General features: G+C 44.5%; 2 protein-coding genes across 5 annotated transcripts in view; one reads left to right on the top strand and one right to left on the bottom strand.

Moving 5' to 3' along the window:
* The window catches only part of ZRANB1 (zinc finger RANBP2-type containing 1), a 45058-nt gene extending 38585 nt beyond the window's left edge, over positions 1 to 6473 (top strand). For both annotated transcript variants that reach the window (XM_075717723.1, XM_075717722.1), the window contains exons 10-11: positions 4304 to 4533; positions 5517 to 6473. In XM_075717723.1, coding sequence (XP_075573838.1) covers positions 4304 to 4533; positions 5517 to 5735 — 449 coding nt within the window. In that variant the 3' untranslated portion in view covers positions 5736 to 6473. The remainder of the gene's footprint in view (positions 1 to 4303; positions 4534 to 5516) is intronic.
* A 5492-nt stretch (positions 6474 to 11965) lies between these two features.
* CTBP2 (C-terminal binding protein 2) overlaps positions 11966 to 16638 on the bottom strand; it is a 65700-nt gene continuing 61027 nt past the window's right edge. For all 3 annotated transcript variants that reach the window (XM_075717452.1, XM_075717450.1, XM_075717453.1), the window contains exons 8-9: positions 15754 to 15871; positions 11966 to 12206 (exon numbers count right to left, since the gene is read on the bottom strand). In XM_075717452.1, coding sequence (XP_075573567.1) covers positions 12026 to 12206; positions 15754 to 15871 — 299 coding nt within the window. In that variant the 3' untranslated portion in view covers positions 11966 to 12025. The remainder of the gene's footprint in view (positions 12207 to 15753; positions 15872 to 16638) is intronic.

Below are 16638 nucleotides of genomic sequence, written 5' to 3'. Positions count from 1 at the left end.
GTGATGTAAATACCAACCTGTTTCTCAAGTAGTACTGTAATTTTGCATCACTTGATCAGGTTCTTCCAACTGTTTCTCTTCCTAGTCTTCTGGGCAAACAGCCTACCTGTCCTTCAGATAAATACGAAGATGTTTAGCTGGCTCAGTCCGGTTTTGCTTAGACACATGGTTGTAGATTTCTGAAGATGTGTATTCTGTTTTGCAGGCCAAATACGTGTTTGGGCGACTTTCCTCTGTATTAGATGCTAACACTTCAATATTTGCCTGTCTACAGGATTAAAAACATAGGAGGGGTTTGGGAGCAGCTGTACATGCTGAGCAGTAAACAAAACCAAGGTGGAAAGAACCGATGAGGCGCTGCGGCTGCGTTACAGGCCATTAGGGCATTTCTTGTGCCTGTGGTTCGTCTTCCTGGCCTCAAGTTATACCTGCTTGACTACTGCCCTGCGGTTGTTTTCACCAATCCATCACTATTTATTTACAGTTTAGTAGAGGACTTGCTGAAACATTTCTTAATGTGATTTTTAAAAAAGTACACCAACTTTGGAAGGTGGCAAACCTTATATAGAACAACTGCAGGCTGTGGAGTTAGTCAGATGTGTGACCTATCTTAACTATTTAGAGTCTTCAGAAAATCTGGGAAGCTGTTTGGCTTGTAAGTTTGGGGCAGTGACAAAACTTCTTTATGTGAGGAAATGAAATACTTTTTTTTTTTTTTTTTTTAAGAATAAAAAATTTGGTACTCTTTGTAGTTACATGTTATCTTTTATTTGAGATGATGAAAAGGTAGACTGGGAAAGAACAATTATTCATGTGGTATAGATCTGACGCTTCAGGTTTGTGTTGCTTTTGACTGAAAGGCTGAGTTGTTTCTTATTTTACAGATTGGCCATTGAGACAGGCAAGTGTTATGTGGCCTAAATGTGCTGAAATTGTTTTCTTGCTCTGTGAACCAGAAGGTAACTGGGTGTCTGGGACAACCTTTTGCTAGACACGCGTTTCCAGGAATTTAGTCAGACAAATATTTATGACTTGCGATGTGCTTGCCAAAAGCCGCATCCATCCATACATAGAAACACGCAACACCGTGAACAGGTGAACTTAGGAGTGCTGTGTCAAATTACCTGGAGTTACTTCTATCCTTGTCCAGCCACATTTTTGTGGTTAATGTGTGCTAATTAAATGCTAGCAGTGCAGCTGAAACCAGACAGCCATCGGGACTCAGAGTATTATGGGCTGCCAAGACAAGTCGCCTTAAATGGTACAAGGCTTGCTGTTCTGGGCTGGTGTGAGAGCTTTGCTTAGCACGTGCCCCTTTGGTAAAACTTGGAGTGCTCGGGCTTCTCTGACTTGCTGTATAGCACCCTGCCTGTCTTTAAGATCACATTCACCGAAAAAGAGAGGAAAAAGATAGTGGGTTATAATAGAGATGGGGAGATGAGCCTTTTTAACGCTTACTTAACGTCATGGTTGAGTTTGTAGCACCTTGGAAGGTACTGTAAACCCCCTGTCTGCCCCCAAAATCTTCTCCCTGATCAGAATTCTTTTCTCCCGGGATTCCTTGTTCCAATTTGGCATCCTTGCTGTAACTGCTGTGAACCCCATAACTGACAGCCTCCTTCTTTCCTAGATTGCCATTGACTGTTAACGCTTCTTTAAATATTAAGGCTTCAACAGTCAAAGATCCATTTACTCAGCCTTAAGTGTGCTCCTGGTCTAGCTGCATGTATTTAGTGGCATGCATATACAGCTTTTAAAGTGAAACAGGAAAAAAGTGACTGACTGAAATTATCATCAGATCAGGTTGCAGAAACTAAATCCTATGTGAATGGCTTCCAGGATAGGTGTTAGCCCATGCCCTTTACTTTCTGTGGCTTGTGTGCACATCTTCAGTATTGTCACGCTGCCTTCTCAGTTTATATCAGATTGGCTCTTACAAATCTTCAGAGCACTAGATATTCTCCGTGGTAATGCCTGAAATTCCCTTCCTGTGCAGCTCATCACATAACGTTGAGGAGGAATGGGAAGTGTAACACAGCCTTCTGACCTGGGGAAATTATTAGTGTGGCATTTTTACTAAGATAAAACAACAGTGAAAAAAATTTTTCAGAAAGTTGCTGAACTTCAGTGTAGACATTGTGTTGAGGTACATGGATTAGTTCCACTCCTGAACAGGTCAAGTTGCTGTGCCTGACGCAGGAGTCCAGTGTCATTAGATGAGACGTGAGGTGCTCATAGACCCTTTGCTTGCCAGTGATTTCTGTAGCCCTGACAACGCTGAGTAGTGCTTGGGGCCAAAATCTACCAGTTTGGGGCAGCAGAGAATTAACTACCTGTATTAATTGGCAATAAATTAAATTAATCTTCCCCAAGTTAAATCCGTTTTGCCCGTGATGGTAACGGGTGAGTGATCTCCCTGTCCTTACCTCTACCCACAAGGTTTTTGTTGTATTTTCTTCCCTGTCTTGCTGAGGAGGGGGAGTGAGAGCGGCTGGGTGGGCACCCGGCAGCCAGCCAAGGTCTGCCCGCCGCACTAGTGTAGGTATGGTGAGGGGCTGACACAGCTGGTGAGTGGAAGGAGCCTTTCGATGCATCTCTGTGATCATGACTTGTGGAAGAAAAGGGGTAGGCAGTCATCCTGAGGGTGCTGGTGCTTTCAGTTCTGAAAGGCCTCGGTGACCTAACCAACGTGTACATAGAGAGCACCATCACATTTAAATGAAGCGTACAATATTAACAAGCCGGTTTCCAACCCTCGATGCTTGATTGTTTTGCTGACGCTTCAAACTAAAGCTTGGGAAAAAAGTTGATGAAGTTATTTATTCTCCACGTACGCATGAAGAATTAATTTCCAGGAATTGAGGGACTGTCTTCATTACATTTGACTGTTAGTACATTATTTTCAGTGTAACTTTTAATTTCGACCAGATGTTTGGTTCTTTTCCTAAACGTAAAGGCTTGAAATTTTCTGGTTAACACTTAACCCTTGTCCTGCATCTTTTGTTTTTAGCACTGAATTATGGTGAGGCTTCACTGTAGTGGGGATGGGAGGAAGGGAGCGCTAAGAAGGTATTAAATGGATTTGTCCTTAGATCTAGATGTTATAAACACTTGTGTGAACCTTAATCTAAAAGAATGGAAAGACTTTTAGGTATTTCTTGATTGTTAATTCAAGAATAGGGGGAAAAAAAAGGGACAAATATTTACCGGTAGCCCCCACTAATTTTTGTTGCAGCAAAGAAAGATGAGTTCTAAACTTAATTAAACCTGCAAAAGCACCCCCTACCTCAGATTTCCATGTTAGCGTTGCCCTTCCATCTCCATGGATGTTGGAGAAGTGAAGTGCCTTGTTTTGCTGCAGCGTCTATTCCTAACTTGCTGGCAGCAGCTGTACTATGAAAGGTTGCTATGCTACATGTACGCTTAAGTTTATGCGTGGCTATTTTTAAACTGTCACAAGGTAAGGCATGCTTTTGCTGAAGTTGTCTTGCAGCAGTACACACCAAGAATTACTTCTGTTCCTAGAAGAAGAGAGTTCTAGTTTTATTTTGAGACTTCATGCACCTCAAGCGAATTACTGTACTGCTAAAAACGATGGGGAGAAGAACTGCAGTTTCTTTCAGAATCTGTGACATCAGGAATTTGTTGTATCTGAGTGCAATAGCATCAGCTTTTGGGTGGGGTTTTTTTTGAGACTAGATATGTATAATTGATGTGGGTTCATTTAATCTATTAATACAATATTTATGAGAAGTCCTGTTGTCTCTGGGATAGGCTACATACTTAGGTACTAAATAGTATTTAGCATAGTAGTTTCTTTTTTTTAATAATAAGTTTTGTAAGCAGATGGTGGAATTTTTGTTCTGGTAAAAGTAGACATCTGACTGTAGCTTTTATTTTTGTGATGCAGAATCTAATTTTTTTTTAAAACTTTTTATTTTTAAGAAGAGTTAGCAAACATAAGACTGCTTTTCTAACCTTGTTTTTTTTTTGTTCATCACTATACTGTAGATCATAGATTTTAGGTGAACGGTAATGTGATATTGGTTGTCATTATAAAGGCTTTTTGTGTCTAAACTTGTACAGTTGCAGAGACTCTTGACTAATCTCATGCTAACCTAATAATAATTAGCTGTACTGAAAAGCGTGACCTATATTAGCGTAGACCAAACTGAGTACGTTTTAAATGCTCGTCACGTGCTGCTGTTACCGTGTTTAGCCAAAAGCAAAAGGTTTGTACCAAAATTCTTCGTTGTTGACCATTGTAGTTGTGAGTCTTACCCTTTGTTTTAATTTGTCGTAGGTGTATATTTGCCTTTGTTATGGGAACAGAGTTTTTGTTGGAAAAGTCCGATTGCTCTGGGCTACACAAGGGGCCATTTCTCTGCTCTGGTTGCCATGGAGAACGATGGTTATGGCAATCGAGGTGCTGGTGCTAACTTGAACACTGATGATGACGTTACTGTTACTTTTCTACCCTTGGTGGATAGTGAGAGGAAATTACTGCACATTCACTTCCTTTCTGCTCAAGAGGTAAGAAATGGTTGTGGAGCTGGCAGCCTTTGTCACAGCTGCTGCTAAGCCGCGGCCTCAGCAATCTCTGTAGCCCCATAATTTTTGCAGTTCAAAGAATTATAGGGAGTGTGCTGTTCTGTTTAATTCTGCTCCCTTCCCCATCATTTGAGGTGATTCTGAAAGATATTTGCCCACAAATTTGACGCTTATTTATAGCTCTGTAAATTGACTGCAGTGTCACTGTGCATGTGAATACAAGCGTACCTTGAAAAGGACCCAGAAATAAGGATTCTGGCACCAATGTGAGACTGAAATATGCCTTTTTTTTTTAAAGGATGCAACATGAATATTGGCCAGTAGTTACTGCATGCTCTACCTGTTTTTCTAATGAAACTCAACTCATTCCTTTAATAACTATGATAAAGTTGGGGAACCACTTCACTGAAGTGTGTATGTGGGGGAAGGGAGGGTTGGAAAACCTGAAATAATTGCAAAAAGTGGATATCCTGAGGATAAAGGAGAAAAAGAATGGGCTTTAAGTCTAGAGAGGGGTATTTTTTTCAGCGAGCCATCACATTTGTTATGTCTTACAAGAGGAAACGTTTCGTGTCAAGAACTGCTAGACTCCTAAAAACTGCTTTGTAAAGCCAAAAGGCTCTTCTAGGACTTATCCTCCTTTTATATGGTGCCTACCATAAATAGTTGCTCACAAATAATTGAAATATAGGAAGGCTGTATTGGAAACACACATGTGAAAAATTTAGAAGGGAAGCTGGAGGGTATTTCCAGAGCCTTCAAATGTTGGTTGAAAATGCAGGGTACATCAGTTTGGGTTTCGGAGGCTCCCAGCTGGGGTGATGCAGTATGCTAACTCTGTCGGCTTCGAAAAGGAGCTGCGCTGCTCCCCTGGCCTGGGTATTGCAGAATATCACGGGTGGCTCGCTTAAAGCTGCTGGTAACGCTTCAAGCTTGATTCTCAATCCGTCTTCTCTCCCCCAAAGATAGGTAACGAGGAGCAGCAAGAAAAGCTGCTTCGGGAATGGCTGGACTGCTGTGTGACGGAAGGAGGGGTTCTCGTTGCGATGCAGAAAAGCTCTCGTAGGCGCAATCACCCGCTGGTCACCCAGATGGTAGAGAAGTGGCTCGATCGCTACCGACAGATCCGCCCTTGTACATCCCTTTCCGATGGCGAGGAAGATGAGGAGGATGATGATGAATGATGATGAAGAAATTGAAAAGAAAATGACCAGCGCGGAGTGTCTGACCCGGAGTTAGCGTTGTGCTCTAGCAGTTCGTTGTGGAACGACCCAACTCAAGGGGAAGCATGCTGTTAAAGGATTTTTCTAACCGGCATGGAGAGAGTCTAGCGGCTCATCTGCTGTGTGAAGAGAGCAAAATGGGCTGGACTACAGTTTGTATAAAAACAAAGAAAAAGAAACAGAAAACAGCTAATTTTATTATCAAGACAGAAAAAAAACACAAACACATTTTTCTTTCTGATTGTAAATCTGTCTATAAATGTACCGCATGTGGTTGTGTAAGAGGTTGTGTAATAGGAAAAGTATACCAGCATCTTAATTATTGCGAAGAAATTTTTCAAATAAGGGCACTTATGAAAGCACACGTTAGATGGATCTCTCTTCCCTCCGAGGTTCTTTTACAGTAGAACTTGGTATTCTACGTCACCTTTTAGATACTCTGACACATTTCCGTGAAAGGCCCTTTTATGTGAAATCTCACTAGTGCCCAGGTCAGATTGTCAGGTTTTTTTTGTTTGCACAAAATATCCACAGCAAGTCATAAGCAAAAATACATTCGTTATTTCACTAATACTTTAGTTACTGCTGTGCCCGTATAATAAAATCCAAACTCTACGGAACAAACTGGAAGAGAAGCTAAATTTTTCATTGAGTGAAATGATTTGTTTCCTGAAAAAGTTTTCTGGGTTTTTTTTCTTTTTTTTTAATAGTTAATAGATTCCTTTCAGTATACGTAAGAATATTTATTCAGAGAAGTGACCTAAAATATAGGGATTTTATTCCAGTGAGCATACAGTAAAGAAAATTGTGTGAAATTTGAGAACTCAAGACATGATTGAGAATTTCATATTGTCAAAACTGTCTTGCTGTGATACAAACTATCTATCATTTTATCATTTATTCTTTCATCAACTTCAACGTTGCTGCAAATGAAAAAACACCTTTTGAAAGGGTTGCTCCTCGGTCATTAAATCTAGTGAGAACACACCTGGCAGTTCTAATTAAAAAGAAGAATCTATGCTAAAGTTGTTTTTAAAAGCACTGTGTTATATATTTCTCAGTATGTAAACCTGGGAGTTTCTTGCATGCCGATTGATGTGGCCATACTTAAACTTATGTAAGTTCAGAGTATATTCTCCAGTAGAAATTTTATTATATTTGATAACTTTAGCCATGTAACCTGTAATGGATAAAGTTTATCTAAAAATCTCACTTAAACACTAAAGGTTAATGCCAGTTTTTACCTATACAGTGCAATTCAGGTTGTCTTGAAAAGCACTTTTGATGGTGTGGTGGTTGAATAAGGAATATTGCAGTAGATGAAACTGTTTTAATTAGAATTTGGAAAGAAGCCCCATAGCACATATTTTTATGTAGTTCAGAGCTATGGAAACCCTGAGGAACTTGCTGCTTTTTCTTCCAAATGCTGCTTAGATGGTGTTTGAAATGTGCACAACTCCTTCATAAACTTGGTGACGACACCGGAAGTATAGAAATAATGAAGTACTGTATTAACTGAGCAACTTTCCCATCACAGATTCCATTGAGGTTTATTATGAAATGTCTTCACCTTTTTTTGGCCATTAGATCTCCGATTGGTGCATGCGCAAATTGTCAGGTAAAAGAATGCATGCTTCTCTGCAACGTACGTATGATTTACCTGATCTCAACAGGCAAACCGCAGATACTAAAGAGGTTCTTCACAAGCACATGGTCCTGTTTCAAGTTCGCTTTCAAAATTGGTATTGTTTTTTGGGTTGTTTTTTTTTTTTTTTTGTCCTTTTTCTTACCTTGCAGTGAAGTCTTTTTATACCTTGTCTAGCTGAGGACTTAAAGCTTTTCTGTCGGGGAACTGAACACGGAGTAAGCTGGGATGCGAATTTCTGTGATCCGAGCTGGCCTGCACCGTGGGCGTCATTTTTGTGTCGTGGTGTAACCCAGTACGCTTCCGGAGGTCCTTCTAGTTCAGGACTAAGGATGCCGGCTTTAGAAGATGGCGTTCAGTAAGCAGATTGCTGTAAATTCAGATCCTAGCTTACCCAGGACTAGTTCCCCGTGCAGACCACCGTTTGAATGGACAAAAGGATAAGCTCCTACCTTCGGTAGGTTCCTTCAAGGGGTGTGCAAAATGCCGTGCAGAATTTTAACACCCCCCCCCTTTTTGCTTTCTGCAGTACTGTTCCGTTTAAGGAAGTAAAGCTTCCTTGTACCATGGGGAGAATAACCAATGTGAAAGTCTACCTTGAGCCAAATTCGACGAGCACGCCTTTTCCTTACCTCGCGTTGCTGTTACGTGGGCAGCCTGCGTTGTGGCCCGACCGTCCCCGTCCCCAGCCGGCACTTCGCCATAGCAAGTGGAAGCTCACCGTGCAGTCAGTTCAGCTGTTCTTCAAAAGCATGCACCGCGCTCTCCGCTCTTTATCTAGTTCTGATATGAGAGGGCAGTCCTGGTACTTCAGAGCTCTTGGCTTTCTTGATCATTATTGTTTTGTTCTGATGTGCTGTACAATGGTATGTTCAGGTTAACACGCTTCACAGGTCATTTTGGAACTGGTGAAGTGTCTTTTTTTTCAAAATCAAAGTAATCCAAACCTCATGTACCTGTAGATTAAAGAGATGCAAACCCCTGCTTTGTGCTAGCCCGGTAGTCAGTGTATGTTAATGGGTACTCTCCTTGAATTACATACTTGAAAGTTTACAAATACCGAGATTAATTTGCAAACGCTACCTTGCAGCTTGTCGGCAAGTTCTGCTCTTTTAGCCAAGTACATCTGTCAAACCGGGTTTCTCAACGTCGCTCTCCTCATCTTACTGCTCGCAGTAGCACACGCTTTCCTAGCGCAGAACTTGGCTTTTCATTGCTACCTCCTTTACATCTGGTCGGTTTCTTCTGGTTTTATTTATGAATTCCTTAGTGAAAATCCCTGTATTTCTTTTGGTTTTAATATATTAAAATTTAGTAATTCTGAATTCTTCCAAAGTTCTGCTGCATGGCTTATGGCAAATATTACTACATTGCGTTCGCACCATTAACAAAATCGGTTTGTGTGCAGTTGGAGACCCTTATTTAATTGCCGCTTTTCCTTTTTTCCTCTTTCGTTCAGCAACTTCCCTTAATCCCTTTTTTTGTTTTTTAGTGGTTGGTTTTTTTTTTTTTAGCGTCTGTCACCTTCAAGCTGCTTTTTTTTAAGCTACTCTGACATCCGTCATCAATGGAGAGCCAGCCTGCCTGAGCGTGACAACAGCGGCACAGCTCTGTCGGCAAAGTAATGGCACAGATCTTCAGCAGCAACTCTTTCTCTCCTGTTTCTTTGCCCAATAATTTTCCATTTGAGAGTTGCAGCGTGCCGCTTCCCGCTGCTTCGGCGTACCTTGATTGCGATGATCCTCTTCCCTTTCCGCTTCCATGGATCTTCTCTTTGCGCCTTTTGCTGGCGTTTGCAGTGCACATGCTTGAAACCCAACAGTGGAGGGGAACTCCTAAAACTGTAGTCGGTTACTAAAACGCGTCCTTTAGTTTGCAACCCTTGGGATCTCTTAATTTCTGCTCTTGTTGAGCTTGTGGCACTTCAGTAGGAGCTGTCTGCCTACGTTTGCATCCGTCCTTGGTTCTGGTTGAGAGGGAGGTTGGGGTTTGGGTGAAAACAACAGCGTTTTGCCGTTCTCTGGGGGGTCTGAGCTAAGCCTCTCGCTGTCCTGGTGCGGAGTCCACTGCTGGCAGCGGATGCACGAGGAACCAGCGGCGCACGAGATCCTGCGGCACAGGGACCCATCTGGGATGCAACTGCTTATTTCAAAATGAATGGAAGTCCCGGAGCTAGTTTATTTTTAAAACAACTCTAAACCTTAACATCAATTAAATGTTTTCCTCTTGGGTTTCACCGTCATTTCAGTGTTTCCCAAACACCTTCTCTGTAACTAACTGGTTTTATCCTCCTGGTTTCTCCTGGTGTTCATGGACAATCACTGGTGTGCTGTGTTGATCCCTGACAGCGTGGTCACTCATCTATGGACGGTGACTTTTTTTTTTAATGTGTTTGAAGCTGGTAACTAGTTTTCAGTTTAATTTAAAGCAAACAAAATACAGAGTTTTGTAACCTAGATGCTTTTTGGTTTCAGCTTTTTTTTTTTTTTTTTTTTAGTCCCTTTCCAGACCAAGCTCTTTGCCCCGTCTCACGCCGTGTGTGTGGCACTCTTTAACACGGGGTGAGAGACGGGGTGCAAAGGAGCGAGCGAGCCCTTCGTCTGGCGAGGCTTGGAGCTGCTCGCACCTCTCGGGCACGTTTTCAGCTTTGCTCCCTAGCAGTTTGTTAATGCTTCATTTCTTGGGTACGTACAAAAAAAGCTGTTTGAGGCGTAGCTGCCCTCATAGCTTAATGGAAACCGTAGTCATCTTTGTCCACATATAATATCCCGCTTGATTTTAAATATTCATAAATTATGAGGAAGTTGACAGCTTATGGATAGCACCACCAGCAAGTCTGGAGAGGAAACAAAATGCAGCATGCGTTTCCTCAGCCCTGCAATTTTAAAACCAACCTGCACGCCGCAAGCTTGACCCGAGCGTCTGCCGCGCGTCGCGAAGCCTCTCACAGGAAGCCAAGGGCAGATCCTCGGCCGGCGCAAGTCGCGGCTCTCTGCGCGCGTCGTCCTTCCGCTCGCGGCATGGGCGCGTCCGGGCTGCTGCTCGAGTGCTGGAGGAACCGAAGTCAGGCTCGAGGAAAACTTACCCGCTCCGTGCTGAGAGATCGCACTCGCTGTCGGCGGAGGGCACAGCATGGTCAGAGTTGCGTTTCTGTACCTTGCTGTGCGTTCACAAGGTCTTCAACTGAAAGCATTAGTTGGATTGCAGCGAGAGCTCTTACCTTTCGGAAATTATAGAAATTTTATCACTTTTTATTGAAAACTGCACTGAACGCTAAATGTCCACCTTTACAATAAACAATACAGTAACGGTAACACACTAAAACAAAACATACTTCTGATAGCCATTGGTTTGTTTTTTTTTTCTGTTTGGGACAGCTTAAGATTTTTTCTTTTTTTTGTCACAGAAACAGGAATGTACCCATACAAAGGCTCAACATAGGCCATCTTTTTAAAAACAAAAAGGCGATGATTCACAAAAGACTATGAATATAACATGTAACTAGTTGATACAAATCTAATAGGATTTGTTAAAATCAGTCACATCTAATAACACGTTTTGAAGTGTTCTTGTATAAAATATCACGTGAAGAAAAGAAGACTTTTATCAATGTCTAAAAAAGTGGGTTTTGTTCATAGACAGTCTGACAAGTTACCATAAAAAGTGTTTCCTGAGACATAAGGAAATGCAACATTATTCTTGAACCCTTTCCAGCTCAAGACTTTTTCCACTTGATAAAATAGCTGCAGATTTAAAACTGAGAAAATATATTTGAGTACAAATAGTGTGTGAAACTTAATACTTTCTTCTTTTTTTTTTTCTTTTCTTTTTTTTTTTTTTTTTTTTTTTTCCTTGCATCATTGCAGGGCGTAGGTGGATGCACAGCTACTTTATTCAGTGTGTTGGGCAGAGAGGAGACTGGCAGTTTGGGTTTTTTTCGTCAGCCGGGGAGGACAGCGGCCATTGCCAGGAGCCCTTTCTGCCCTCCCCATCCCATGGATCCCAGCTGGAATGGCTAGAACTTAAACCAGGCAGGAGAACTTCTGTTACACTGGCCCTGTGAGACTGCAAAAAGAATTTTTTTTTTTCTTTTCTTCCACTTCTAAGCCAGTACTGATGCCTCCCCTTAGAAGAGGTAACCAGATACAAGAGTAAGGAAAGGGCTGAAGCCACATAATGGTTTCCTCTTACATTTCTAGGTTAACTCTGTAAGGATTGCTTAATGCAATGCTTTGAAAACAGGTGCAGAAGTCCTGTTCTTCCCAAGGAATTGAGGGGGGGGGGGGAGGAATCTATTTTTTATTCATGTGATTGATGCACAGATGAAGGAAACTTAACACACAATAACAGAAGTTGATCATTAATGTATCGCATCCTAGTTTTCAGCGCTTCAGTAAGCAGGTGACTTCTTCAGGGCTTCTCCCCCGGGCTTGACTGCTATCGCTTTGTCATGAACACTGGAACATCAATGATGCGTCTGTCCAAAATCAACATTACAAATTTTGTATCAAATTCTTTTTTTTTAGTTCATGTATAACTTCTTTTCCAATGTCTCTTGGTCCCAAGTTTATTGAATGATTTTTTTTTTTTTTTTTTAAATTATCTGCTATTGCTCGTTGGGATGTTCCCTGTTGTCCCCGTGTTTTGTGGGCTGGTTTGGAGATGGAGCTTGGGAAGGATGTGCCACTGTGGGAAGATTGTGAGTAACGGGGATGCCTCCGGGAATGATGCCCTCCATAGCTGCCGGTATTCCTCCCGGTGCGACGCTGACCATCCCAGGTGGATACCTGACAGAGGGGACAGAGAGAGGCAGGTTTGCCGCGTCAGAGCTCGCCGCGCACAGTGCAAATCGCCCAACCACCGTGTGGAGGCTATGGAGAAAAGGAGCAGCAAAGAGATCCTGCTTCTCCACTGGAGCCAAGTTCGCTTTTTCCTCTTAAATTACAACGTTAAACCAATGCTGCTGACCAAATGACCAAAGCAACGACCCCTCCTCCCTCCCTTCCCTGCCAGCAGCTTCATCTTTCCACTTGTGCAGCAGTACCAACAGTCACAGAATTGTAGAATTGTTTAGGTTGGAAAAGACCTTCAAGATCATCCAGTCCAACCATTAACCTAACACACCAAGTCCACACTAAACCAATTAAGGGGAGAGTAGCAACCCCATGCCTCCTGGCTTGGTGGCTGGATCATTTATAATGCAAGTAAAAACTAGGAATCGTTAAGGTTGGAAAGGACCTCTAAGATCATCATTCCAATCATCAACCCAACACCCCCATGCCCACTAAACCATGTCCCAAAGTGCCACCTCTGCCCGTTTTTTGAACTCTTCTAGGGATGGTGACTCCACCACCTCTCTGGGCAGCCTGTTCCAATGCTTGACCACTCTTTCCATGAAGAAATTTTTCCTAATACCCAATCTAAGTCGTGGCAGCAACTGCTGACGCTGTCACCTCCTGGGGTTGGCTTGGTACGGTCAGAATTATTTGAAACTAGCACTGGTGCCTGCTTAATGCCCAAGCTCAAAGCAGGGATCTGCAAGCAACAGCATCACACAGATGTTGCAACCAAAACTTGTGACTGTGGGGGGGGGGGGGGGGGTTTACTTTAACCCTTGAGCAAGCTCTGACTAACGGAGTATTTGAGCACTGGTGCTACTTGGTGAGCCAGTACAGTTGATGCTTTGAAAGGGGAGGAAATAGGTTTTATTTATATAGAGTACTTTCTCATATGTCTACGAACCCCAAACGCTCCAGTGATAGAGGAGGGATGAGGAAGATGATGATAGAGTCAGATTGTTCTAAACCTTTATTGCATTGTTTGCCTGAACCCAACACTTAATACTAAAAGCATGTACTAGAGGTGTGATACCATGACCCATAGTAACATTTTCCTGGTGCTTAACTGCACGAGGAGACAAATAATTTTGCCACTCGGCGAGGGAGAAGAAGACAGCAGGTATAAATAAACAGCGGCCAGCTACACGGACTCCTCTCGGCAGGAGAGCGCCGCGTTTCTGTTCACAGGCGCTGAGCCTGCGGCCGGCAAAGCTGAGCATAAGCCCCCCAGGTTGGAGCCTGTATTTCCTAGGAGATCTGGATTAACTACAACCCTTCTGCCTGAAACTGAAGTTTCTTGTCAGCAACACCTAACCCCTCAGCTTTTTTTTTTTTTTTTTAAAAGCTGTTAGAACAGAAATCACTCGCTTTGAGTGATTTTCCAAAAAAGCTGTGCTTGATGCCTGGAAGTTGAGGCAGACTCCTAGTAGCCCATTAATAGATGGGCACAAATTAATTTCCTTTAGCAGAAACCAAACGCCCTTGACAAAAGGAACCAGGTCAGGCTAGCAGCTAGTACAAGAGACAGGTAGAGCACAGACGAGGGTGAGCAATCCTCTCCAAGAGCGAGTTTTGCTTTTTTTGCAGCTCATTTTCTAGACACCGGCAGAGCAGCAGCAGTATCTGAGCTGTCGTGCTGAGCAGCGCTTACTGACCAGCGCCCTCAGGACCCCCCCCGCTCCCCTTCTGCGCCCGTTTCCCTTTTGTTTTCTGTAAACCCTGGTGCAGCGTATGACGAGCACGGAAGAGTGCTGGCCGTCGCCCCTGCCCCTGTAACGCTGCTTTGCCTCCGTGCCGCTGATCTCTCTCTGCTCTTCTGTTTCTTTCCCCGTTCCTTTTTATTGTCAGGTCTTTTTTTTTCCTGCAGCTCTTCCTGCAGAGCTCTGGACTGGCCTTTGCTGGGTAAATCTGCATCAGCTATAAATGCTCCTGTGCGACCACGCTGAGGTGGACAGGTTGGACACAGCTCTTCGGTGAGCGTCCGCTACGATACCGGGGCTGCGTCTTGTCCGGTACCTTCGAACTGGTTGTTCGAGGCAACTTTTCTCTTTCGTAAAGGCTTATTTCTTGAATTGCGTAAGGAATTATTTTTAAATGCTCCCTGGAACACCAATCGCTAGCGTGCTGATTTAATCATCCCTGCGTGTGAATACCTTTGAACACCTACGCCCAGTTTATAAGTTTTCCCTCTACGGAAGGTGAGCTGCATCTTCCTCAGGTAACCAGGGAGCGCAGCTCAAAAATGGGGTTGGACCTCGTCCGTCTTCCTTTCTAAGAGCAGGGTGAACGATACGTACTCCAAGAAATTACACTGAATTTGAGAAAGGAGAAGAAACGAGACTTTCTTCAGCTGTCCCCAGCGAAGACGTGACATGGGGGCAGACCCTCCATCTCTCGGATGTTTGGGACCTAGGGACCCGGCCACCAGCACCTCCCCGCTGCTGCCGTCGCCTTGGGGGAAGGCGGAGGGGGAAGGCGGGAGGGAAGGGAGGTTTCACCTGCCCGGGACGGGGGTGAGCTGGCCCCAGCTGCCAGCTTACAGGGGCACCGGGGCCGCAGCTCCGAGGAGCTTAGCAAGGATGAAGCTCCCTGCGGAGGCGGAGGGCCAGCCGGGAAGCTGAGGCTTGTCCCCAGGGTACCGGCATTGCTCACGTGCTGCGGAGCAGTCGGGAGCAGGACCGAGCGGGATGCTTTGGATGTTTGGATGCTTTGGATGTTTGGGTGTTTCGGTCTGCATGTTCTCCTAGTCAAAGTGAGCGATCGCTGCCTGGGCTGTGCAGGCAGTTGCAAGCGTGCGGGGCCCCGGCACAGGCGTTGCTCGGGGCCTTGCCCTCTCACGGATGCACTCCCGCCTGCCGCTGCCCTGCTACACGACCTGATGTGCCCCGCAGCCTTGTATTTTTTTGTATCTCCGGGTATTTTTGGCAATGGGGATACGCTGAAGGCTGCCCATGCTCCAGCTGAGCCCTCATGACTCCTATCAGTGTGATGTGAGCTGTCCAAAGGGGAGCAATAAGGAACCCCAGTCTTGGGGATTTTGGTGGAAATTAGGCCACCTGACTACAGACCTGTATTTGGAGGGTTGTGGTTTTTTTTTTTTTTTTACCCTGGCTTATTAACCCTCAAGCTGGGCCAGGCTCACAGCCCAAGCAGTCAGTGCGTGGACAGAAGGGCAGAGCAAATCTGCGATCGCTTCTTCAGTTCCGAAGTGATGCCCTGCTTCTTCGTGGGTCTGGGGGTCCTAGCACTTACGGAGATGCCACCCACGTGACTGCTGGCCCACCAGAAGGAAACCTTTATAAATGGGAGCCTTCATAAACCCGTGATTAAAACAAGCAGCGTTAGTAATCCCAGCAATGTGACTACTGCTCCCCAAGGAGGGGGCCTTTGCTGAGCCAATGTGGAAGTCGTTGCTTGGGTTTTCGTGCTCCGTTTATAGCTGGAATCCCAAACCTCCTCTGCAGGGGAGCTGCCACCGGCCCCTTCTCCGGCTTACCTGTACGTGGCACCATTGAGCTCCGGATGAATCGCTTGCTGGTCTATTACTGACCACGGCGCTGTTGTGACAAAGAATTCCTTATTCACGCAGTTTCTTAGGCTTTCTGGGATGCGCCCTGGAGTTGGGAATAAAGGTAAGTATGTGTCAGGCAAGGCTGAGCTTCATCACTGGCTAATAATAAGCTACAATTTTTCCATTTCACTATATTAGTGAAAGGCAGCAGGGGGGAGGCATGGAAATCCCCTATCCCTTGTTTCAGGAGGGTGTTTTGGCTGTCCCGAGGTGCAGGGTTGGAGACCAGCTCCCTACCAGGAGTCCCAGCTCTCAAAGCTGTTGCCTCGAGCCTGCTGATTTCTAAGCCGGGGCTAGCCAGACATGAAGCTATGCCACCCAGGTTAACAAGGGGGGCAATTTTTAGGACAAGAGAACCGCTCGTTTGTGGAGTATCATGCCCACCATCTTGGAGGTATCGTGCCCACCATCTGGGAGCAAGCTCAGTTACAGCAAGAGTTGGAAGCAGGTGCCTTCACTGCTTTGGGATTTGGTTTTGGCATGCAGTGGGCTATGGTCTGCACCCTCTTTCGGGTTAGCACCGGTAAAAGGGGCAGCACTTATTGCTTCACTGTCCTTTCCTTCCCAGTCATGGACACCAGTCTTTGCCATGCTGCACAAGTGCCCCATTGATTTTTTTAAAAAAAAAAACTAAAACAATGCAAAACCAAAACCCTCACCCAAGCACAAACAGGCCCAAATGATGGAAAAGTCAAACTTGGTTTCTCAGCTTTTTCGCTGGGAAGAAGATCAGGGTTAGAGCCCTTTCCCAGCTTCCTGCTGAGACACAAGCAGGGTGAAGCCCAGTCTCTGCCCCTCCTGGCTCACGTT

Source organism: Pelecanus crispus, chromosome 10 (assembly GCF_030463565.1).
Source record: "Pelecanus crispus isolate bPelCri1 chromosome 10, bPelCri1.pri, whole genome shotgun sequence".
Classification (NCBI taxonomy): Eukaryota; Metazoa; Chordata; class Aves; order Pelecaniformes; family Pelecanidae; genus Pelecanus; species Pelecanus crispus.
This window is presented reverse-complemented; position numbering and strand designations above follow the sequence as displayed.